The sequence below is a fragment of the Heterocephalus glaber genome, unplaced genomic scaffold (assembly GCF_053883595.1).
Source record: "Heterocephalus glaber isolate CG9 unplaced genomic scaffold, H.glaber_assembly_v1.0 deba00001773, whole genome shotgun sequence".
In the NCBI taxonomy this organism is placed as follows: Eukaryota; Metazoa; Chordata; class Mammalia; order Rodentia; family Bathyergidae; genus Heterocephalus; species Heterocephalus glaber.
The window spans coordinates 9,348,847-9,370,948 of record NW_028258463.1 but is presented as its reverse complement, the minus strand read 5'-3'; the positions used below and the strand labels follow the sequence as shown (position 1 = coordinate 9,370,948).

The 22,102-nt window shown below is 38.5% G+C and overlaps 1 protein-coding gene across 12 annotated transcripts in view; it reads right to left on the bottom strand.

Annotated features, from left to right (window-relative positions):
• The window catches only part of Cdk12 (cyclin dependent kinase 12), an 81,649-nt gene that overhangs the window by 32,740 nt on the left and 26,807 nt on the right, over nt 1-22,102 (bottom strand). For 11 of the 12 annotated variants that reach the window (XR_002387579.2, XR_002387581.2, XR_002387585.2 and 8 more), the window contains exons 3-9: nt 18,747-18,923; nt 16,543-16,682; nt 16,010-16,180; nt 11,657-11,846; nt 5,924-5,980; nt 5,116-5,217; nt 827-904 (exon numbers count right to left, since the gene is read on the bottom strand). Coding sequence is in view for 3 of the 12 variants with exons in the window: in XM_004859501.3 (XP_004859558.1) it covers nt 827-904; nt 5,116-5,217; nt 5,924-5,980; nt 11,657-11,846; nt 16,010-16,180; nt 16,543-16,682; nt 18,747-18,923 (915 nt within the window). In the remaining 9 variants the exon portion in view is untranslated. The remainder of the gene's footprint in view (nt 1-826; nt 905-5,115; nt 5,218-5,923; nt 5,981-11,656; nt 11,847-16,009; nt 16,181-16,542; nt 16,683-18,746; nt 18,924-22,102) is intronic. The other variant, XM_021239910.2, reaches the window with a different exon arrangement.

Here is a 22,102-nt window from a genome sequence, read left to right as displayed (position 1 = left end):
TACTATGTAGCCCAGGCTGGCCTTGAGTGATCCTCCTGCCTCAGCCTTTGGAGTGCTGGGATTATAGGCATGCACCACCATGCCTAGCTTTATTCTTAATGTTTCTGAGATGTGTCTTGCTATGTTGCCCTGGGTGGCCCTGAACCCTTGGGCTCATGTGACCCTCCCATGTCCACCTCCTGAGTACTTGGGGACTATAAGCATGCACCCCTACACTCAGCTGTAGCATGCTGTTATCTGAAGAACTAATAAAATATACAAGATAGGACTTTTAAAATTATGTGGAGAGGTTGGGAATTCTATCAGTGATACAGCACATGCTTAGCATGTGCAGGCCCCGAGTTCAATCCCTAGCAGCCAAAAAACAAACAAACAAAAAGTATGTATACACACACACATAATTTCTTACATAAATAAATACATATTTTATAGCATGTGGAATACAGCTTCTTTACACATACAAACCATGACAAAACAGAGGTAAACCCAATTGGGCAAAGAGAGATTTACTTGTATAATCATTTAGTAGAAATTTAGAGTGGTGTCTCGGTTCACAAACTTAATTCATTCCATCATTCTGGGAAAGACTGCTATGTTCATGTTTGTGCGAGAAAGATGGCCAGGGTTGTGTTCATCACCTGATGCAGAGCTCACAAACAAAGACAAAATTCTGCCAAGTGCTTCTGTTTGTGAACCAAACTGTTTGCAAACAAAAGCATTTATGAACCGAGGTACTGCTGTAAATTTTAGAATAACTGAAATGTTTCAGAAATTAGAGGATTAGATTACCTATCACACCTGGGAAATCAAGACCTGCAAGCTATACCTGATCAGTTCCAGCTGAGCCAGTTCCAGATTAGCTTGAAAAATAGGCTTCTTTGTGAACAGTTCCCCAAGGATGCACCTACAAAGAGTAAAATTGAGAGGTCAAGAAAGAAATCCCCAGAGTCTGTTTCAAGTATGTCTTTTTTTTTCTTTTTTCTTTTTTTGGTACTGGGGATCGAACTCGGGTCCTTGCGCTTGCGCAGCAGGCAGGGAAACCAATGAGCTAAATCCCCCGCCCTCAAGTATGTCTTAACAAACTTTTATAGAGTATCAGACAACATCTGATATCAGATCTAGTTGTAAACTAGACTAGAAGTTCAGCATCTGAACTTCCTAAAAAAAAAAAAATTTCTTGTAATGAAAACAGACCGTATAAAGCTGTGATGTGAACCGTTTAGAGCTCTCAATGATACAAAAAGCCCCCTGCAGCATGTGTGCCATTGGTTTGCCACAACTGGTATAAAGTATTTAAATCTGCCTGCAGATGAAATTTTTCCATCTGTAAAGAACAGTCTATAAGCAGAGAAAAGGAGTCAAGAGTCCTTCATTTCTACCACATTACTATAAGAAAATAACTAAAGACAATTTTATAAGGGAGCTCAGTAGTTTCTATAAAGGAAATACTAATTTGCCATTAATTTGTTTGGTAAAATATGTTCGGCCCACTGTATTTGCAAAGAAAACAATTTATTGTTATCTGCCAGAATTATTTTCTTTTTTTTGTCTTTTGAGACAGAGTCTCACTATGTACTTCAGGTTGGCCTTGAACTCACATGCCACCTCGGCCTCCCAAGTATTGGGATTACAGGCATGTGCTACCATGCCCTGCTGACTTGTGCTTTTGAAATGAGTTTCATTTACAAATACAAGACTAAGTTTGTAGATCTACTTTGAAATGTTTTAGCTCGATTTAATCTGAGAAAGTAAAACAAACCTAGCTTTAAAGTGATTAACAGCATTCTGTAGGTATTTAATAATTTATTGGCACTTACTAATATATTTGCATTTAATTGTTAAATTAGCATTTATCAAATGACAAAAGAAAAATTTTCACTTCCAATATTCTCTTAAACCTTAGGGATGAAAAGGGTAAAAGTAAAATTTAGTTCTGTCTCCAACATCAACTGCCAAGTTAAGTTCCAAATACAATATTGTAACAACTGGTAAACTACGGGCCAGGGATTTAGCTCAGTGGTTTCGCTGCCTGCTGCTCAAGCACAAGGACCCAAGTTCGATCCCCGGTACCAAAATAAAAAAAACAACTGGTAAACTAAGAGGAAAAAAGAAAAACCCACAAAGAATAGTGAGGTATTCAGACCACTCTTTCTAGTTTTTTCCCGATTTGTAAACTGAACAGCTCCATTACGTAAGTCTCTGTAAAGATACTATACAAGTATCTTCAGAGAAACTAACCTGGATCACAAAAGCAGTAAGTTCACTTCAAAAGTAAAGCCACATCTCAATTCAGTAAGTCACTTGGCAGCGGCGTGGCGCCTGCCTGGCAAGCACCAGGCCCTGAGTTCAATTCCCAGTACCAAAAAAGTCACTGGGCTTCTTTTTAAAGAAAGCTAATTTTTTTTTTTTGTTTTTGGTACCGGGGATTGAACTTGGGTCCTTGCGCTTGCAAGGCAGGCGACGGAACCACTGGGCTAAATCCCAAGCCCAAGAAAGCTAATTTTAAAAAGTTGTTTCCAGGGGGCCAGGGATTTAGCTCAGTGGTGCCACCACCTGCCTTGCAAGCGCAAGGTCCTGAGTTCAATCCCCGGTACCAAAAACAAAAAGTTGTTTCCAGTTGTTTTTATGTTTTTTCAGTCTTTTGGTGAGGAAGATATCTTCATTATGTAATCAACCCTTTGCTACAGCACTGAGGTGGGTAGCACAGACTGAAATAAGAGTACCAACAGAGCTATGAACTTTCCCCATGCATCTTAATGGGGCGTTAACTTTAGAGCCTAGTTGTTAGAATTTAAATGCTAATACAGTTACAGCAAATAGTCCAGAACACAAACACACCCAGCTTGAGTCAGTAAAATTTAACTAAAGCTTCATTTAATTTGGGTAGGCTATTTAGAAATTATGGCCTTTTTCCATCATTCTGCTGAATTTTGAAATAAAACCCATGTAGTGCTCTTTTTAAAGACTGACATTAACAGAGGAAGGGTAAGAATGGGAAAAGGTGATCTGCTCTTTAAGAGGTATACTGTATATGTCAAAATCATAAAGCATGAGGGTCAAGGACAGTGTGTTGGACATTAAAAATAACACACACGGCCCTTTAAAAAAGTTATGCCTCTATCAGACACACTGTGGTGTCTAAACATCATTTTTCACTAAAAGGAACTCCTTCAGGGAAATGGCTGATTCCAGGTCTGGGCAGGAAATGAACAGGATAACCCTGGAACCAGAAAACTATTGAAGACTACTATGATGATGTGCTCGCTTCAGCAGAACATATACTAAAAAAAAAAAAAAAGACTATGATGCATCCAGAGAACTTGCGCTATAACCTGACAAAACTCCCATTGGCAAAAGACTGAATAGTTTAAACAAGAATAAGGATGATGGGTTGGGGATGTAGCTCAGTGGCATGGAGCCTGCCAGGCAAGCATAAGGTCCTGAGTTTGATCCCAGGTGCCACAAAAAAAAAAAAAAGAAAAAAAAGAATAAGGGTGATAACCACAATGCTTTAAAATATATCAATGTTTAAATTCAAGAGTTTATAATGAAACAAAAATATATACAACAAAAAATCCTCACTGGTCATTTTTACAGAACAGTAGGAAACCATGTCATTATTATTATTTTTTTTTTAGGGGCTTTTTTTTTGGTCTTTTTTTTCACTTTTCTTTTTTGGTACCGGGAATCGAACCCAGGGCTTTGCGCTTGCCAGGCAGGCGCTATACCACTGAGCTAAATCCCCAGCCCAACCATGCCATTATTTTGAAAACTGGTAAATAAAATGAAAAAGTTGACCTTTAACTTCTCTATAAAGTTTGCACCTGGGGTCAGACACACAGATGTTATCGTCATCTAAATATTCCAATAAGAGGGCCGGGGATTTAGCTCAGTGGTTCTGCCACCTGCTGCGCAAGCGCAAGGACCTGAGTTCAATCCCCGGTACCAAAAAAACCAAAACAAAACAAAACAAAAAAACAAAAAAAATCCCCAAATAAATAAATAAATAAATATTCCAATAAGGAATGGTATAATGAGAATGTGGCCAGTACAAAACCACCTCAAATGAAGCCAGGCGTGGTGGCAGGTGCCTGTGATCCCAGCACTTGGGAGGCAGAGGTGGGAGGATTGCAGCGAGTTCAAGGCCAGCCTGGGCTACATACATACTGAGTTCATGGCCAGCAACTACAAAGCAAGAACCTGTCTCAAAACCGACCCCCCAATCATCAATAGCTAATAACATCTCAAAAAAGACAACTGTATCTTTTTAAAGAAGTATGTATGTGTAAATCTTTTTTGTGTGTGTAAGTCTTCCCTAGTAGGGATGAGTATTTTATCAGGCATGTTTAGAACTGTCCCCATAAAGCTTTAATATAAAACTACTAATTTATAGTGGATTACTTTATTGATTTTAAGTTACCCACAGAAAATACACTGTTACTCTGGTTAGAGGCTCCTATCATTTCCCACCCCCAAATTTACTGTGCCACTGATTACATAACTTGTGTTAATTACTCAAAACCATCTCAAAATAAGGTCAGTGGGTGCTTGAAAATCAATCTTGAACTCACCTACTACAGAAAATAAAAGGGATAAAGAACCATGTCAAAAATAAATGAATAAGTAAATACTCCATTAAGGATATAATACACAAAATCCAGACTGTGAGAAGTCTACAGAACAAATGACCTAGTTTCCCCTAAGGAAACTGTAAGAAAACAAATCCAAGAGAGATGGAAAAGGGATATTTAATTAAAAGACTTACAATCAGCTGTTCTCTATGGACTTTACCTGGATTTATCATTTGGATAATAATTCAAACAAAGTTTTTAAAAAAAGACAATTGAGAAATTAAAGAAGTATTTTTTAAAAAGCCTATTTCAGATATCAAAAAATATTGAACAAGGGCCGAGGATTTAGCTCAATTGTTTCACCACCTGCTGCGCAAGCGCAAGGGCCCGAGTTCGATCCCCTGTACCAAAAAAAAAAAAAAAATTGAACAAGGGTGTCTACCTTTTTGACCCTAAGAAGAACGTACAAAGCCCATGCAGAAGCAAACAGGTTATACAGCAACAATACGTGAATTGTTGAAAAAGAAAGTAAAGAGAACCTTACCCACAGCTCCAAACATCTATGGCTGGTGTATATCGCTCCTCTCCCAGCAGCAGCTCTGGAGGTCGGTACCACAGAGTAATGACTTTGTTTGTGTAAGGGCGACTGAAATGTAAAACCATTATATGTAAATTTACAATGGGCTTTGATGAAAAAGCAAATAGACACAGCTGCCAACTGAAGATGAGATTTTTTTTTTTTTGTACCAGGGATTGAACTCGGGTCCTTGCACAGCAAAATCACTGAGCTAAATCCCCGGCAAGATGAGATTATTAAAACAGCTACACATGAACCTAACTGTCCCAAAGTAAATAGGACAGAAGTGGGAGATGAAGAAATAACTTTTATTCCAATTTGGGTTGACTTATTTGAGCCAAGGGCTAATTCAAGAATTTAGACAGAATTTAATTTCTAAAATCTATGTGGTAACACTTTCAGGTAATTAGGGAACTCTGACAGGTACTGCAATTTGCAGAATACTACGATACTCAAGAATATAAGGCTTTTTTGGGGGTACTGGAATCAAACTTAGGGCCTTGTACTTGCCAGGCAGTGGCGTCACTGAGCTATATCCCCAACTCTACTCAAGAATAAAAGGATTCTTTCCTATTTTCCACATATTTTTTTTTTTTAACTTTTTGGAAACAAAGGTCTAACCTGACCCTGAACACTTAGGCTCAAGTGATCCTTCCCACTTGTAATTTTGTTTTTGTACTGGGGATTGAACTCAGGACCTTGTGCTTGCGAGGCAGGTGATAGAACGACTAAGCTAAATCCCCGCCTCCACTTATAATTTTGATGAATGCCTTACCTCTCTTCAGAGTTATAGAGCCGCGCAAGTCCAAAATCTGCTAGTTTGATTTGTCCACTGTAAAACAAAAAACAATTATTTTGTAGTAACAGCAGTGGTCCCCAAATCACACTTCAAAAAAAAGGAGCCAATTCAGGAGTTAAAAGAATTACAAAAATGAATTTTTACCTCTGCTCTTTTAATTTCTATTCAATGCTCACTTTCCCCAATTAAGCCTCTTTTGATTATCCCAGTTTACAATGCCTCAGGCTTTTTATTAAAAGACCATTACTGCATTTTTTTGTTTTGTTTTTCTTATTTTAGTTTTTTGAGACAGGGTCTTGCTGTGTAATTCAGGTTGTACTTGAACTCATTATGTAGCCCAGGCTGGCTTCAAACTCATGGCTATCCTCCTGCTTCAGCCTGATTGCTGGGATTACAGGCATGCACCATCATACCCAGTGCCATTACTGCATTTTTGGATTTGACTTATTCTTTTTTTTTTTGGTATGGCAGTACTGGGGATTGAATCCAGGGAGTGCAGAAGTAACAACCCCAGGTCGGGGCTGGCGCCTGCCTTGCAAGCGCAAGGTCCCAAGTTTGATCCCCCATACCAAAAAAAAGAAGTAACAACCCCAACCGTTTTTATTTTTGAGGCAGGGTCTTGCTAAGTTGCCAAGACTGGCCTCCAACTTGCAATTCTCCTGCTTCAGCCTCCTAAGTATCTGGGATTACAGGTGTGTGCCACTGTGCCTGATTGGATTTGATTTCTATATTATTTCTATATATAGTCTATACATTTCTTTGACAATGCTGAGAATCTGACAGATTAAATGTTATTGAAGACAAAAAAGAATGGGGAGTTCTAGATTAAGAAAGATTTAAGAGGTCTAGCAAATCTAATGACTGATTCTGGTGTGAACAAACTAGCAACAAAAAGACATTTCTCAAATAATTGAAAACATGTAAGAAATGAACTGGGGGCTGGGGATTTAGCTCAGTGGCAGTGCGGCTGCCTCACAAGTGCAAAGTTCTGAGTGCGATCCCTGGTACCAAAAAAACCAAAAAAAACCCCTGACTATTAAAAGTTACTAGGGGGCTGAGGATTTAACTCGGTGGTTCTTCCGCCTGCCTTGAAAGCACAAGGTCCTGAGTTCGATCCCCGGTACCAAAAAAAAAAAAAAGGTTACTAGGAAATAATTTTTTTCCAACTAGCCTCAAATGTAATGATGTCTGTAATTTACTTATGTAAGGTTTTTTTTTTTTTTTTTTTTTTGGGTACTGAGGATTAAACCCAGGGGCTTTGTACTGGGGTACATCCCCATTCATTCATTCATTCATTATTTATCTGCTAAACTGCCCAGGCCGGGCTTGAACTTGCAATCCTCCTGCCTTAGCAAGACTCTGTCTCAAAAAACCCTAAAATCTAAAAACCCATTTATTAACTGATTTGGAACAATCATATTTATCTAAATTCAGGTAGCCTATCTAAAGCCTATCTATATGATTACATATTCATATAGATTATGCTCATATGCTCATATGAATTCATATTCATATATGAAAAGCCAACTCACACTTTAATGGGGGGGCTGGTGGTATCTCTGGTGCCTAATAGCCCAAATGAGGCAGAACAATGAGACAGTAGAAAGAAGAAGCTATGCTAGGAAGTGCTCTCCAAAGTATGAGCAATGGGACAAAGTATCAAAACAAAGTACCTATGAGCAATGAAATCTTTCATTAAATCAGCTCTTAAAGCAGGGCATGGTGGCCAGGGATTTAGCTCAGTGGTTACCCCGCCTGTCTCAAAAGCATAAGGACCCAAGTTTGATCCCGGGAACAAAAAAATTAAAAAAAAAAAAAAAAAAAAAGAAATCACTAGAAACACCAAATTATTTGGGCCAGGGATTTAGCTCAGTGGTTAAGCACAAGGACCCGAGTTCGATACCCAGTACCCCCCCAAAAAAGCAGGGCATGGTGATACACAAAGTTAAAATGGCAACAGATATAAAAGAGACAAGATCTTGGAATCACCAGTGCCTAGCTATTTCCTGCCTAGCTCACAGTAAGTACTAAAACCATGAAATATGAATGAAATTAGCCTACTACAGAAAGTTGTGATAGCACTTTTACTGACTACTTGTTTCTCCTTCTAATTATGCTCTTATGAGACAAGAAGTGTGGAAGTATTGGTAAACGTTGGCAACATAAAACGGAAATACTTTATGTTGTTTATTATGTCAGAGGAATAACATGAATCATAGGAATAACATGTACTCTATACAAAGAAGTACAAGGAATCTTTCCTGAGACCATGGGTTTGTTTTTAAAGGCATATATTGTTATTTATTTTTATTTTGGTACCAGAGATTGAACTCAGGACCTTGTGCTTGCAAGGCAGGCACAGCGCCACTGAGCTAAACCCCCTGCCCATTTTCTTTCTTTTTTTTTTTTTTTTCTAAACAGGCTCTTAGTATGTAGTTCAGGCTGTCTTTGAACTAGCAGCAATCCTCCTGCCTCAGCCTCCCAAGTGCTAGGATTTACAGGTGTGTGCCACCATGTCTTGTCTTGGTTTCCATTTTTGGCATCTTTTCTGTATTTTTTAACTTGAAAATCTATATTGCTAGTCTGAAGTTCCCACATGACCATATGCCTGTTAGATATCACTACCCTGGATGCAGAACAGAACCTACAAGATATGTCTGCTTTTCACTCACCCATCCCATTCATCTGTATTATGTATGACTGGGAGTGCTACACACCTAGGCAGTTTCTCACATCAGAAATTTTAAACTCATACTTTCTCTTATTCATTCTCATCATTCACCCACCAAAGTCTACTCATGAACCAATCTACCAACCCTATCCTGTCCACTCCTATTAGCAAGGCCTGTGTTAGTTCAAACATTTATCATTTTATCTATGCATATCTATATACCTGTAGATATCTACCTATATGAATATATATATATCGTGTGTGTGGTTATTAAGGACCAAACCCACAGACAATCTACCACTAAACTACATCCCTACCCCTTTTAATATTTTTATTTTGAGTCAAGGTCTCAGTAAGTTCCCCAGCCTGGCCTGGAACTTGCAGTCCTGCCTCAGCCTCCCAAGTAGCTAGGATTACGGACATGTCCCACACCATACAGGACTCTTACAGTATTCTTATAGTGATCATTAGAGCAGTTTCTAAACAGCCATCTCTATATCCAAAATACTGTGATCTCATTTATACTTGTGTAGTAAAAATATAATGAACAATCCAGAGCCCAGTCCTGTTCTCTTACGTCAACTGCCCTTTCTTCCTAGCCCTCTTGCCACCCTACCTGAGAAGACAGGAGCTAAGTGGCTGAAGGATCCCAATCCATGGGACTCCAACTCCCTGCTTAGCAACGTAAAGAGGGAGTTCAGCTTAGTTTTGAACCTCAAGTGTGCTAACTGCAGGACGCCAGGGCCTGGGAGGGGTCCCACCACAAAGGACACCAAGCAGAGCTGCAAGTACTCCTTGCTGTGTGAGTCATCCCCTCCAGGAAAGAGCAAAGGGAACAGAAGAAAGTATATAAATACTTTAGGCTAAAAAGTTGCAAGATGACAGCCAGCATCAAGTTCTTGGTAAAGCATTTACTATGGATATAGATTTATGAACCTTCGGGCTGGGGATTCAGCTCAGTGGTTCCGCCACTTCCCTTGCAAGCACAAGGTCGCAAGTTCGATCTCCAGTAATAAAAATAAATAAACAAACAAACGATTTATGAACCTTCGACTCTGAGTCACAGAGAACATCAGAAAGGATGAATTGGGCTGGGGATTTAGCTCAGTGGTTTTGCTGCCTGCCTTGCAAGCGCAAGTAACCCAAGTTTGATCCCCGGTACCAAAAAAAAAAAAAAATAGGAAAACAAAAAAGATTCATCCTTTCCTTTTTTTTTTTGGGTACCAGAGATTGAACTCGGGACCTTGAGCTTGCACAGCAGGCACTGAAACCAGAGCTAAATCCCCGGCCCTTGTTTTCCTATTTTTGAGACAAGCTGTCACTATATTGCCAAGGTTAGTCTTGATATCTTGAACCTTACAGCTCAGCCTCCCAAGTAGCTAGCTAGGATTACAGCTATGTGCCACAATCTGGTTTAAGGATCAACCTTTTACCAATATGTTCTGTTTTTGTTTTTGTTTTTTTTGAAACAGAGTCTCACTTTGTAGTTCTGGCTGGCACTGAGCTCACTATGTAATCTAGGCTGGCCTCGAATTTATGGCAATCTGCCTGCCTCAGCCTCTTGAGTGCTGGGATTACCGGTGTGCACCACCACGCCTGGCTCATGTTCTGTCTTAATAAAGGTGTTTAATTACAATTTAAAATAACACAGTACTCATACAATTAAAATTAAACTGGATCAGCACCCTTCAGTGGCTCCCTGTCAACTACAAGACAATTTAAGCTCCTTAGTAGGATTTACAAGATCCTTAAATTAGGGCCGGGGATTTAGCTCAGTGGTTCTAGCGCCTGCCTCACAAGTGCAAGGTTCCAAGTTCAATCCCCAGTACCAAAAAAAAATCCTTAAATTGGCTTCTAGTAACCATCCTGCTTTATATCTTGCCATTGTGTGCTTTACTCTCCTTGTTCCACCGATACTGATGTGCTCACAGTTTTCCAGGCATAACATGACCTTTCTGTAGTTACATGCTTTTGGGCATGTAGTCTTCTACCTAGAAATCTGATCCCCATTGTCAGTATTTCTGAAAAATTCCTATTCACTCCTCAAGGGTATATCTTTCCAGGTATTTCCAAAGTCAAGGGGGAAAAACATCAGGCTTAATAAATATTTCCTGAATAGAACAATTAATTTGTACAAGTCCTCCACCAGCCTGAACTCCCTAGTGAGCACCCATTGCATAAGAGACTTTTTCATGCTAAAACAGGAACAATCTCAGGTCATCCTGCATGGTTGGCTATCCCCCTTCAAAAAGACAGGAAATATATCATAATTATTCTATATTCTTACCTACATGTTTGTTAGATAGGATTGAACAGGAGTAATGTTTAAAACAATGATTAATTCAGATGAAAATGGATCTGGATAACCCAGTTACCTGAAGAACCAAGCACTGCTCTGATTTCAGTGGTACCAGGTTTGTTCTTTACCTTTCAACAGATGGGGCTACTAACAAAGGCTAATGTGCATCAGGTATATGATATTACCAATGCAGGTGAGCAATAAACAAAAAGGAAGAAAACACACAATAAAACCTTCTGAAGACTTAATACCAGCCTCCTAATGGTTCGCTTTTATTAAAACCTGGAGGTATGGAATAGAGGTCAATATCAACCACAACTTGTTTACTCTGAAAGACAGTAACTGAGAAAGGTTCAAGAGCAGATAAAAGAGGAAGATGTTTCTCTCCACTCAACAAGAAGAGTATCAGCAAGAATCCAATGTACATTTAAATTTGAATAGGGCTGTGACATTACCTACTGACTACGGCAAAAAGCTCTCATTATTCCTGTAGGATCTGAGTGATTCCCTACAGTGCTTGCAATTGAAAAAAAATTCCCATCACTGTTATTTCCTTCCCAACACTAAGTCTGTAGGCCTGGAAGATGAGAGTACCCCAACATAAATTGTTCCTAATGTGCAAATATCAGATATACATAAGAGGAAAAACTTGTACTACTAGGTCTACTGATAATCCCAATTAACTACCTGTAACTCAGAAGAGAAAGAAGTATATAATCTTATGTGGTTACTATATTACCTGTTGTTCAGCAAAATGTTTGAACACTTAATGTCCCGATGCAGGAAATTCTTTTTGTGACAGTAATCCAGTCCTTCCATTAGCTGTTTCATGAATGACTTAATATGGTCCTCAGAAAAGTGCACCAAACCCGATTCAAGCAGTCCCATTAAGTCATGGTCCATATACTCAAACACAAGGTAAAAGGCACCTGCATAAATCAAAAAATTAAAAATAAGAAAAAAGAATGCTGAAATCACAGTACCTCAAATTTTAATGTAATTTTGGAGGTGTCTATAAGGCTCTCTAGAATAATCCCTTAATTTTATAGATGAAAAAATTAAAACTAAGAATAGTTAAATAATTTGCCCATTCTAATAAATAACAGGACTAATACTTGAATTAAATCTTCTGATTCTGAATCCAGTACTCTTTGGATTGCTTACCTCTTGAGGGAACAACTGTCATGATCAGGTGGTATTAACAGACTTTTGATGATCTAAATCAGCAAATTACAAACACTGGGGTAGATCCAGTCTGCTGCCTGTTGTAAATAGTCTTATTTGTAAGGCAATCATGTGATTTTTATTACATATTGTTTAGGACTAGTTTTATAAAGGTCTTTACCTCAGTTAACAGGATACACATAATATGCCAGGGGCAGCAGAGTGTATTTGGCATAAACTATTAGTGAAATTTACAGTATTTTAGAATTGAAAAAAAAGGTGAATATCTAACTAAACCTCCTAAATTCATAAGTAGATAAAAGAAAACAATAAGTAGTTGTGAACAGTTTGAAATGCACACTATCTTTTCCTTTTTTGGAGAGTGAATGACAGAGCCAAATAATGTAATGTACGAAATACTAGACCTAAACCAAGAATAATGGCACATGCCTGCACTTTGGGAGGCTGGGGCAGGAGGATCCCCAGTTTGGGCCCAGCCGGGGCCACTTGAAAACTTAGCAAGACCCTATCTCAAAATGAAAAAATAAAAAGGACTGTTGATGTAGCTTAGTGCAAAGGATCTGGGTTCAATCCCCACTACCACAAAATCAACCAACCATCCAACCAACCAAGAAGTAATATGTGGAATGTAATCCAAAGTAACACCATATTTCACCTATCTAGCTAGGTGACAATTTTTTCAAAATATACACAATCACACATCACTTAACTCTTGGGAAATGCATTTTTAGGTAATTTTACTGTCCAGGACAGCCTACTCTACACCTAGGCTAGACAGCATACAGTGTTGTGGACGTGGTCATCACTGACCACAATGTCACTGGTGCAAGACAGTGTTATGGAGGACACTGATGGGACATAAATTGCTAGGGCCGGGGATTTAGCTCAGTGGTTCCGCCGCCTGCCCCGCAAGCGCAAGGACCCGAGTTCGATCCTGAGTACCAAAAAAATTAAATAAATAAATTGCTACCATATTTCTTAAAAGCAATCAAAGCAATCTGACATTAAATACAAAAACCTCTTTAAGTAATTCTATGTCTAAGAAGCTATATAAGAAAATAAATCAGGCTGGGACTATAGCTCAGTGGTATAGAACATGTTTAGCATTCGTGAGACCCTGGGTTCAATCCCTACTACCAAAATAAAACTAAAAAAGTCGTAACACAAAGATTTATACTCAAAGATGGCTCAAAGGATGCTACTGTGTTTTGTTTGTTTTTGAGACAGGATCCTGCTATTATGCCTACTATGGCTCAAACTCCTAGGCTCAGTGATCCTACTGACTACCTGGGACTACATGCATCCATTTGCACATCAGGATTATATTTTTAAGAGCTAGCAACTAACTACTCAATAGGGACTGGTAAAATAAATTTGGCTTCATGTATCTTTATGTCATAAAAATATTTTCATGAGAAATTATTTGTAACAAGTTACATGGCACTAAATATACTTGGATCTCAGTTATCTTAAAAAGTACTATACATATATAAAGTACTAGAAGCAAATACATCAAAATGTTAATATTACAAGCACAAGGACCCGAGTTCAATCCCCGGTACCAAAAAAAGAAAAAATGTTAATACTACAGTGGTTTTCTCCAAATGATGGTACTGGGATGGAGTGGGAGGGAAGTGATTGCCATTTTTAAAAATCTCCTCTTCTAGAATTTCAATTTTTCTACAATATTTTCCATGCATCACATTCATTATCCATTTACTTATTGTGATTTTCATTCATCCATTTATTTATTGTGATTTTTTTTTTTTGGAGACAGGGTTTCAGGTTTCACTATGCAGCCCAGACTGGCCTTGAACTCACGGTGATCCTCCAGTCTCAGCCCTCTGAGTGCTGAGATTACAGGCATGCGCCACCATGCCCAGCTCTTGTGATTTTTAAAAGATGAATTACACACGGTAAATGATTTATAGTACAGAATGGCATGGATGAAAAGGCCCTCTCCAAAACCAACCAATTAACATTTTCTCCTGCATCCTTACATAAACTAGTTATGTATTACTGTATAATCAGAAAGATTATATACACCAAGGAATATACCTAATATTCTTAACTCTGTTCGGATCTAACCTTTACTAATTTACCTATATACTGTTCTATAACCAGAATTTCCTTTTATTTGCTTTAAAACTATCAAATTAGGGTTGCTATTCTTCTAGTGTCACCATCCTTAAGGCTCAGTAAACAAGTCCAGTTTAACTTTACCTATTATCTTTTTTCTTTTATATTCATTATTTTTGAAAACTCCAGACTATATTCACAGACACCTTGACTCTATCTTCAATTGCCCACATCTAAACCTTTTTCAGATTTGTTATAAGATGATGTCATGTATAAATTACTTCAAGAGTTAAGTATGAAAACGTGCTTCTATCTTAAATAGAAACAAAAGTTACAACTCTATGAAATCAAACCATATGACCTGATAAAAAAACTTTCTGGGAATACCTGCTTTGAATTCTAAACTCTATCAGTATAGAAATATGGATGTATACGGAGAATAACTAGAAGGGATGATGTAAAAATAACAGTAACTGATTAGTCTGAATATTCCATTGTATCTTTAGTCCTGGGGATTGAACCTAGGTCTCTGCACTGAGCATACTGTTCCAGCCCTTTTATTTCAGACAGGGTCTTGCTTAGTCTCCGAGCCCATGGTGGGCTCACACTTGTGATCCTCCAGCCTAAGTCTCACTAATCTGGGTTTTAATTTCCATCATTGTTGTGTAATTTTTTTAAAAAGAAAAGATAACCCCTCCTAAAACCTAGAGGACCTAACCCAGGCATGGTGATACATGCCTGTAATCCCGAGAGGCTGAGGCAGGAGGATTGCTGCAAACTCTGGGCCAGCCTGGGGCACATAGTAAGTTCCAGGCCAGCCTGAACTACACAGTGAGACTCTGTCTCCTAAAGAACAAACAAACAAAACACACACCCACACAAAACTAGGACTTGAGAATTTAGCTCAGTGTTAAGAGCATGTGCTTAGCACATGAAAGGCCTTAGGATGGATTCTCACACATAAACACAAAACAGAAAGACCAAACAAAACTCAAAAAATGAAAAACAAAACAAAAAACTAGGAAAGGTTGATTAGAAGATAATCTTACAGTGTTTAGCTGCTGGTTTTACTACAAGTTACAGCAGATCCTATCTATCCAATACAAATTTTAAAGGTAAAACGAGTATACTGATGAAGAATAGACATTTGAGAAAATGAGTACTATTCAGCATAAAAGTAATCTTCCAGCATTAAGTCTGGTATAGATTACAAAAAAAAGTTACGGCTTTAATACAACCTGTTAAAAACCTCACATATGCTGGGGATGTAACTCAGTGGTGCAGTGCCTGCCTGGCAAGCAGAAGTCCAAGTTCAATTCCTCGTATCAAAAAAAAAAAAAAAAAGGAAAAAACAACAACAAAAAACCCCACACATAAAAATATCACGTAGAAGCTGCACATGGTAGTACACACCTATAATCCCAGCACTCTGGGAGGCTGAGGCAGAAAGTTGTGAAGTTTGCACACAACTTGGCAAACTTAGTAACTTAGCAAGACCCTATCTCCAAAAAAAAAAAAAAAAAAAAAAAAAAAGGAGTTGAAAATGTAGCTTAGTGCAAAGGCCCTGGATTCAAATAAAAATTCACATAGTTAGGACTGGGGATTTAGCTCAGTGGTTTCGCCGCCTGCTGTGCAAGTGCAAAGACCTAAGTTCGATCCCCGGTACCAAAAAATTAAAATTAAAAATTAAAAAAATAAAAATAAAAATTCACATAGCCAAACAAGCTAAGAAAATAAAATTGTACCAATCTACCCTGTGGAAATATGATTCTTTGCTAGTTTTAGTACATGTGCTGCCGAAGCAAGCACTATGATTCTTTGCTAGTACCTTTGTCCTTCTTGAAATCCAGTGCATCTTGTTTATCTGTGACAATTTCCTTCATGTTAACAACACTTCGGTGGATTAGCTGACGAAGAATTTTGATCTCACGTATGGCTGTGATTGGGAAGCCCTCTTTCTCATTGTCTAGTCTCACTTTCTTCAGAGCTACTAGTTCTCCTGTCAAAACAAATTCAAATCATTATTATCAATTAGCATTTTTCAGTCCCCATCATAAGTCAGTTTTCTATGCCCTTCCTATTGTTCCCTTTTCCTTTTGGTGCTGGGGATTGAATTCAGGACACGTACATGGTAAGCACTCTACCACTGAGCTACAACCCAGGTTCTATGTTCCCTTCCTTGTCTCTGATTTTTTTTTAAGGCTTGGAGAGTTAGTAACTCAATATTCAGTTAGGCCTACCTAAAAATGGCAGATTAAATTATACCAGTAATTTTAAAAGTTCATTTTATATTCAAGTTTTCTCCTATTCTCTAACAAATAGCAATCATAAGTTCAAGGCCATGTTGGGCAAAATATTTACCTGTATCTTTGTCCTTGGCTTTATATACCTGACCATACGTTCCCTCTCCAATAATCCCAATAATGTCAAACTTGTCCACACAGCGTTTCCCCCAGTCGGTTTCTGTTTGTCGTCTTTCTCCATAGCGAGGACAACAAATTCTAAGAACAAAAACAGTTGTTTTTTTTTTTTTTTTTTTGGTACCGGGGATCGAACTTGGGTCCTTGCGCTTGCACAGTAGGCGGTGAAACCACTGACCTAAATCCCCAGCCCCCAAAACAGTTTTTTAATGATGATTTCACTGGTTCCTATATTTTCCAGGTGTTTTATTATTGAAAAGGCAGAAATAAAACTATAAAATAAACAGTCTCGCCATGGCTAAAACAATTGAATAACAGATTTGCTGCTTACTTCTGACCTCTCTTGAGTACTGGCTTCAACTGTAAGAGGCAAAGAATCTCTACATTCAAGGCTTACCATAAAAAAAAAGATCTCCGGCAATAACATAGGCTCTATTAAGTGGTAACTATTTTTATTATTAACAGAAAAATGCTAAAAGTTAAGCCAGGCATAGGGGCACACACCTGTAATCACAGCACTTGCTGAGGGAGGCTCATGGAGGAGGATGTTATGAGTTTGAGGTCAGCCTGGACTACACAGCAAGACCCTGTCTCTAAAAAAGCTGCACTACAAGTGGCTGGAAGTATGCACACTGCAGCCTACAGCCAACTCGAAGCCTCAGTGCCCTCCACACCCTGCCCAGTGCAACTGCACTGGGTCTGCTCAGAGTGCATAAATTCAGAGAAACACGAATGGATTACAACAAAAAATGTAGTGAACAGTGGGAATCAGCAACTTTGCACAGGAAGCTATGAACGGTGTTATTTACTGTAGTCTGCCCAAAGGGGGGACAAAACTGAAAAAGCATGACGAGTTTGGTGCTTTGGAAAGTATGAAAGCTGCCAGTGAACTCTGTTTTCCTCTGTCAGGAGTAGTAATGAAATTAATGAAGCACTTGCAGAAAATCAAGGGCTTTTCAACAAATCTTGTTAGGAAGATGGCTGGCTGACCAAGATGATAGAGAGTGACCCTTCAGAACTAGTTGAGCTCATGAGCAAAGAAGATTATGAGACATAGGTGAAATCAACTGAGGGGTGAAATGGCACCCAAAATAAACTAGTGTGAACTGATTTCTTCCAGAAGTGTATGCAATTGGGGGTGGACAGAAGACTTGAGATGACAACTTTTAGCAATACTGTATCAATGGAAAAGATATGGCTCTCAACACTGCTCCTAGACAGAAGCACCCCTTAACTCCCCAGTGAATGTACATAAACACAATGTGCATCTTTTTTATATATACCTTATGATTTTTATTTTTGAGACAGGATTTTGCTCAGTGGTTCAGACTGGCCTTGAACTCACTATGTAGCATGGGCTGGCTTCCAACTTGTGGTAATTCTCCTGCCTCACCCTCCTAAGGGCTGGGATTATAGGTATGCATCACCGCACCGGCTCCACACTTATGATTTTTAGATTAGGCTGTAGGGTTTTATTTTTGGGGGGGTGGGATTTGAGCCAGGGTCTCACTATGTAGTTCAGGCTGGCCTTGAATTCCCAGTGATCCTCCTGCCTCAGCCTCCCAAGTGCTGGGATCATGGGTGTGCGCCACCACACCTAGCAGGCTGTACTGATATTCAGAATTCATGAAATTATCCATGGTAAAAACTAGTTATAAAAATTATGTAACTCAAGGATAACAATGTTATCATAAGCCTTATACCATGTCATAACTTACATTTCTCCCTGGATTTGGGTGGAAATACTTAAAATGATCTTCCCCTTGGAAAAATTCCCTCCACTGGGGGTGGAGGACTATGTCAGTTGCACAATGTCAGATGAACAACAACTTTCTTAATTTTACAACAGACTGCATTGGTTGGGGCTGTTTTTATACACAGAAGCAACAGCTTTGCAGCATAATAAGACATAAATAAAATACTCAACTTCTTTAAAAACAAAACGAAACCAGAGCTAGCTAGGTATCTGCAGGTACAGACGAACAGGACTTCCTAGAAAGGCTTTTGGTCATAAAAACAAAACATACACTTGATAGGACAAAATTTCTATGATTTTACTGGTATAGACTGGAAGAAACATACGAGACTTAGTCCAAAAGTAAGAGGGAAAGCTGTAATGAAGAATAGATCTCTCCAAAAACTCACTTTGGTCTCTTTTTAAATGGTTGCTGAGGTGGTGTAATTGCCTTTGGCTCTGGAGAGTCTGGGGGAGATGGATCCCCACCAGGGAGCTCAGGTGGGAGAGGAAGGTCTGTGAGTAAATGGCGTGTCCTCTGTTCCTTCTCTTTCTTTACAGGTTTTGAAGGAAGAGTTTCTTTTGGACTAAATAGAGGTGAAGAGAAGAAAAAACATTGCAATTACTTAAAGGATACACAAATACAACTTTATAAGGAAGATTATAATGTGTAAAGGATTATAAAGATTTTAAGAAAAAAACTACAATAAAAAAAGAAAGTTTAAAAATTGGGATATTACTTATTCTTCTTTTATCAAACTTTTAATGTCTTTCATGAAATTCTACCTGGATTAAGTATATGAAGTAATTTTTGAAACGTCTCACTATGTAGTTTAAGCTGCCCTTGAACTCACTATGTAGCCCAGGCTGGCCTTGGACTCCTATCTTAGCCTCCTGAGTGCAGGTATTATAAGAGTGTGCCAATATGCCGGCATCTACTCTATACTGTAGCCAACAAAGATTTAAATAATAAAAGAGCTAAACAACTTAGCACTACTGTATTACTGAATATGTGGGGAAAATGTGGAAAAAAGAAACTTTGAGATAGGGGCTCACTAGCCACTAAGTTGCCCAGGCTGGGGCTCCAACTTGTGATCCTTCTACAGCTGCACATATATAATCCCAGCTACTTGGGAGGCTGAGGCAGAAGGATCCCAAGTTGAACCTAGCTCGCACAACTTAGTGATCCCTGTCTCAAAATAAAAAATGTAGACCAGGGATTTAGCTCAATGGTTCCACTGCCTGCCTCGCAACCACAACGTCCCAAGTTTGATCACCGGTACCTAAAAAAAAAAAAAAAAAATGTAGGGGGCTGGGAATTTAGCTCAGTGGCACTGCGCCTGCCTTGCAAGCACAAGGTCCTGAGTTTGACCCCCAGTACCAAAATAAATAAATAAAAATAAAAGATGTAATGGGCTGAGAACGAAACTCAGTGCAAAGGCCCTGAGTTCAGTCCTCAGTACCACACATACACATACATACACACACATATGCAAATATACCTAAGTTGGAAATCAAAAACTAGTGAAAAATATATGAAATGTGACAGAACCATACAATGAATGTTTACAGTGCCAGTTTTGGTGGTACATGCCTACAATCCCAGCACTTGGGAGGCTGAAGCAAGAGATCACAGTGAGTTCAAGGCCAGCCTGAACTACATAGCAAGACTCTCAAAAAAGAACAGAACATTGGCCGGGGATTTAACTCAGTGGTTTCGCCGCCTGCTGCGCAAGCGCAAAGGACCTGAGTTCGATCCCTGGCACCAAAAAAAAAAAAGGAAACACAGAACAAAACCAAAACAAATTATTATAGTAAAAGACACACTGACACCTATCCCCCTCAAAACACTCTTTCCACACGCTTCAAACACATTTATCCAATTGTTCTTGCAATTTTCTGCAGCAGTTCTGGAAGTCCTCTTTTGTGTCTTTGGTGCACTGCCATGATTTCCTCAATGTACAGAATGAATTCAAACTTTACATATCATGGTCATTTTGACTTTGGGGAAGAGATAAGTCACAGGTGGCTGACTCAGTGACAAGATAAAGACTCACTGTAATGTTTTTATAAGCCTGCCTTTCTGTAGAAGGCAGCATTCACCATATTTTTGATCTCATCATACAGAGATTTTCATGAAAGAAAATTTCCAGATCTGCTTCACAAAGTGGCCAAGAATAAGAGGATAAGTGTCTTCAAAGAGGGGGGAGTACTTTGAGTGGGATTAATAACAATGTGTCTTTTGGTGTAGGAAATTTTTTAAAACTTTAAATGTTTAGCCATGGTAGCACACGCCTGTAATCTTAGCACTCAGGAGGCTGAGGCAAGAAAAATGTCACAAGTACAAGGCCATCCAGGGCTACACAGTGAGTTCAAGGCCAGCCTGAACTACACAGTGAGACCCTAGCTCAAAAAAAAAAAAAAAAAAAATCACTGCATATTTCAATCACCCTTTGTACTAAAGTATTCTTTTCTTAAAAGTGGAATAGGGCCAGGGATTTAGCTCAGTGGTTTTGCCACTTGTGCGCAAGGACCCGAGTTCGATCCCCAGTACCAATAAATAAATAAATAAATAAATAATCTAAGGAGAAAGAGTCCAAGCAACTACTTCAGAATCATTAAGGCAGCTGGTATCAGTAGGCTCATACGATAACTGTCAAATTACAATAGTCAATATGTGGGCGAGGGGGAGGATAGCTTTTGTGGAATAAATCAGAAAAGTAAATTTTTGGATCCAATTGTTTTCAACCATAACAATTTATGAGAATGTGCTATGTATGCCCTCAGAAAAGATAAGACATCATAGTGCAGGCCCTAGTTCATGCCTACAAATAAAACTCTACTCTTTCCACTTTTAGAAGGTTGAAAAGGATCTCAGAATCCTAATCACTCCTCCAAGGTCCTCTTTTTCTGATAGGTGGTAATAAGAAAATAGATGCTTTGTATTAATCCTAGAATCATAAGGAACAGATCCATTCCTTGCAATGTATCTTTTTAAACCATACTGCTGCCCTTTGTGTGTAAAATTCTAATTTTTTTTTACCATGATGGATGTCATTTAATCAAAACGTAAGGACACAATCTCAAGAGCTATACTTCTCACTAGTTTTTATCATTTTAAACCCTCGTAAATCGGACAGAACAACAGAATCTAGGTTAGTTTGTACCACATTAACCAGAACAGGAGAAATCAATGGAGGACAAAATGATCACCTGAAACTTCCTATTGAGTTACTGGCAGAGATGAACATCATAATCTGTACTCACATTTTTCTAGCCCAGAACAAGATCTATTACCAGAAAACTCTTGAGTTAGTATGCAATATAAATTTTTAAAAATATTTAGGGAAGAAAAATTCTTAATTTCTCAAATGTCAGAATATTCTTTATAAGCTTTAATGCCTCATGATTCAGCAACAGATTTTCTTGATTCTGCTTCACTAGAAGAAAAAGAAAAATCCAAGTATCCAAACTGCCTCATGAATGTTACTCAAGTTAAGTTCAGTCTGTTTTGTATTTAGGATTTGTTCCTCCAAAGTTTATACATTCCTTCTAAAAAACTACAATTATTGTATGCTTATTTCAAGAAGGAACAAATATTTGACAGGATATGTACAAGTTAAGGGCACACAATTTCAATAGAGGTCAAATCCTATTTCAACAAATTCCAATGTATGAAAAACCTTGAAAATTTAACGGTGACCATAACACTATGTTTAACAATTGCCATTATTCTTTAGTGTAAGGCACTAAGAAACATATAGCT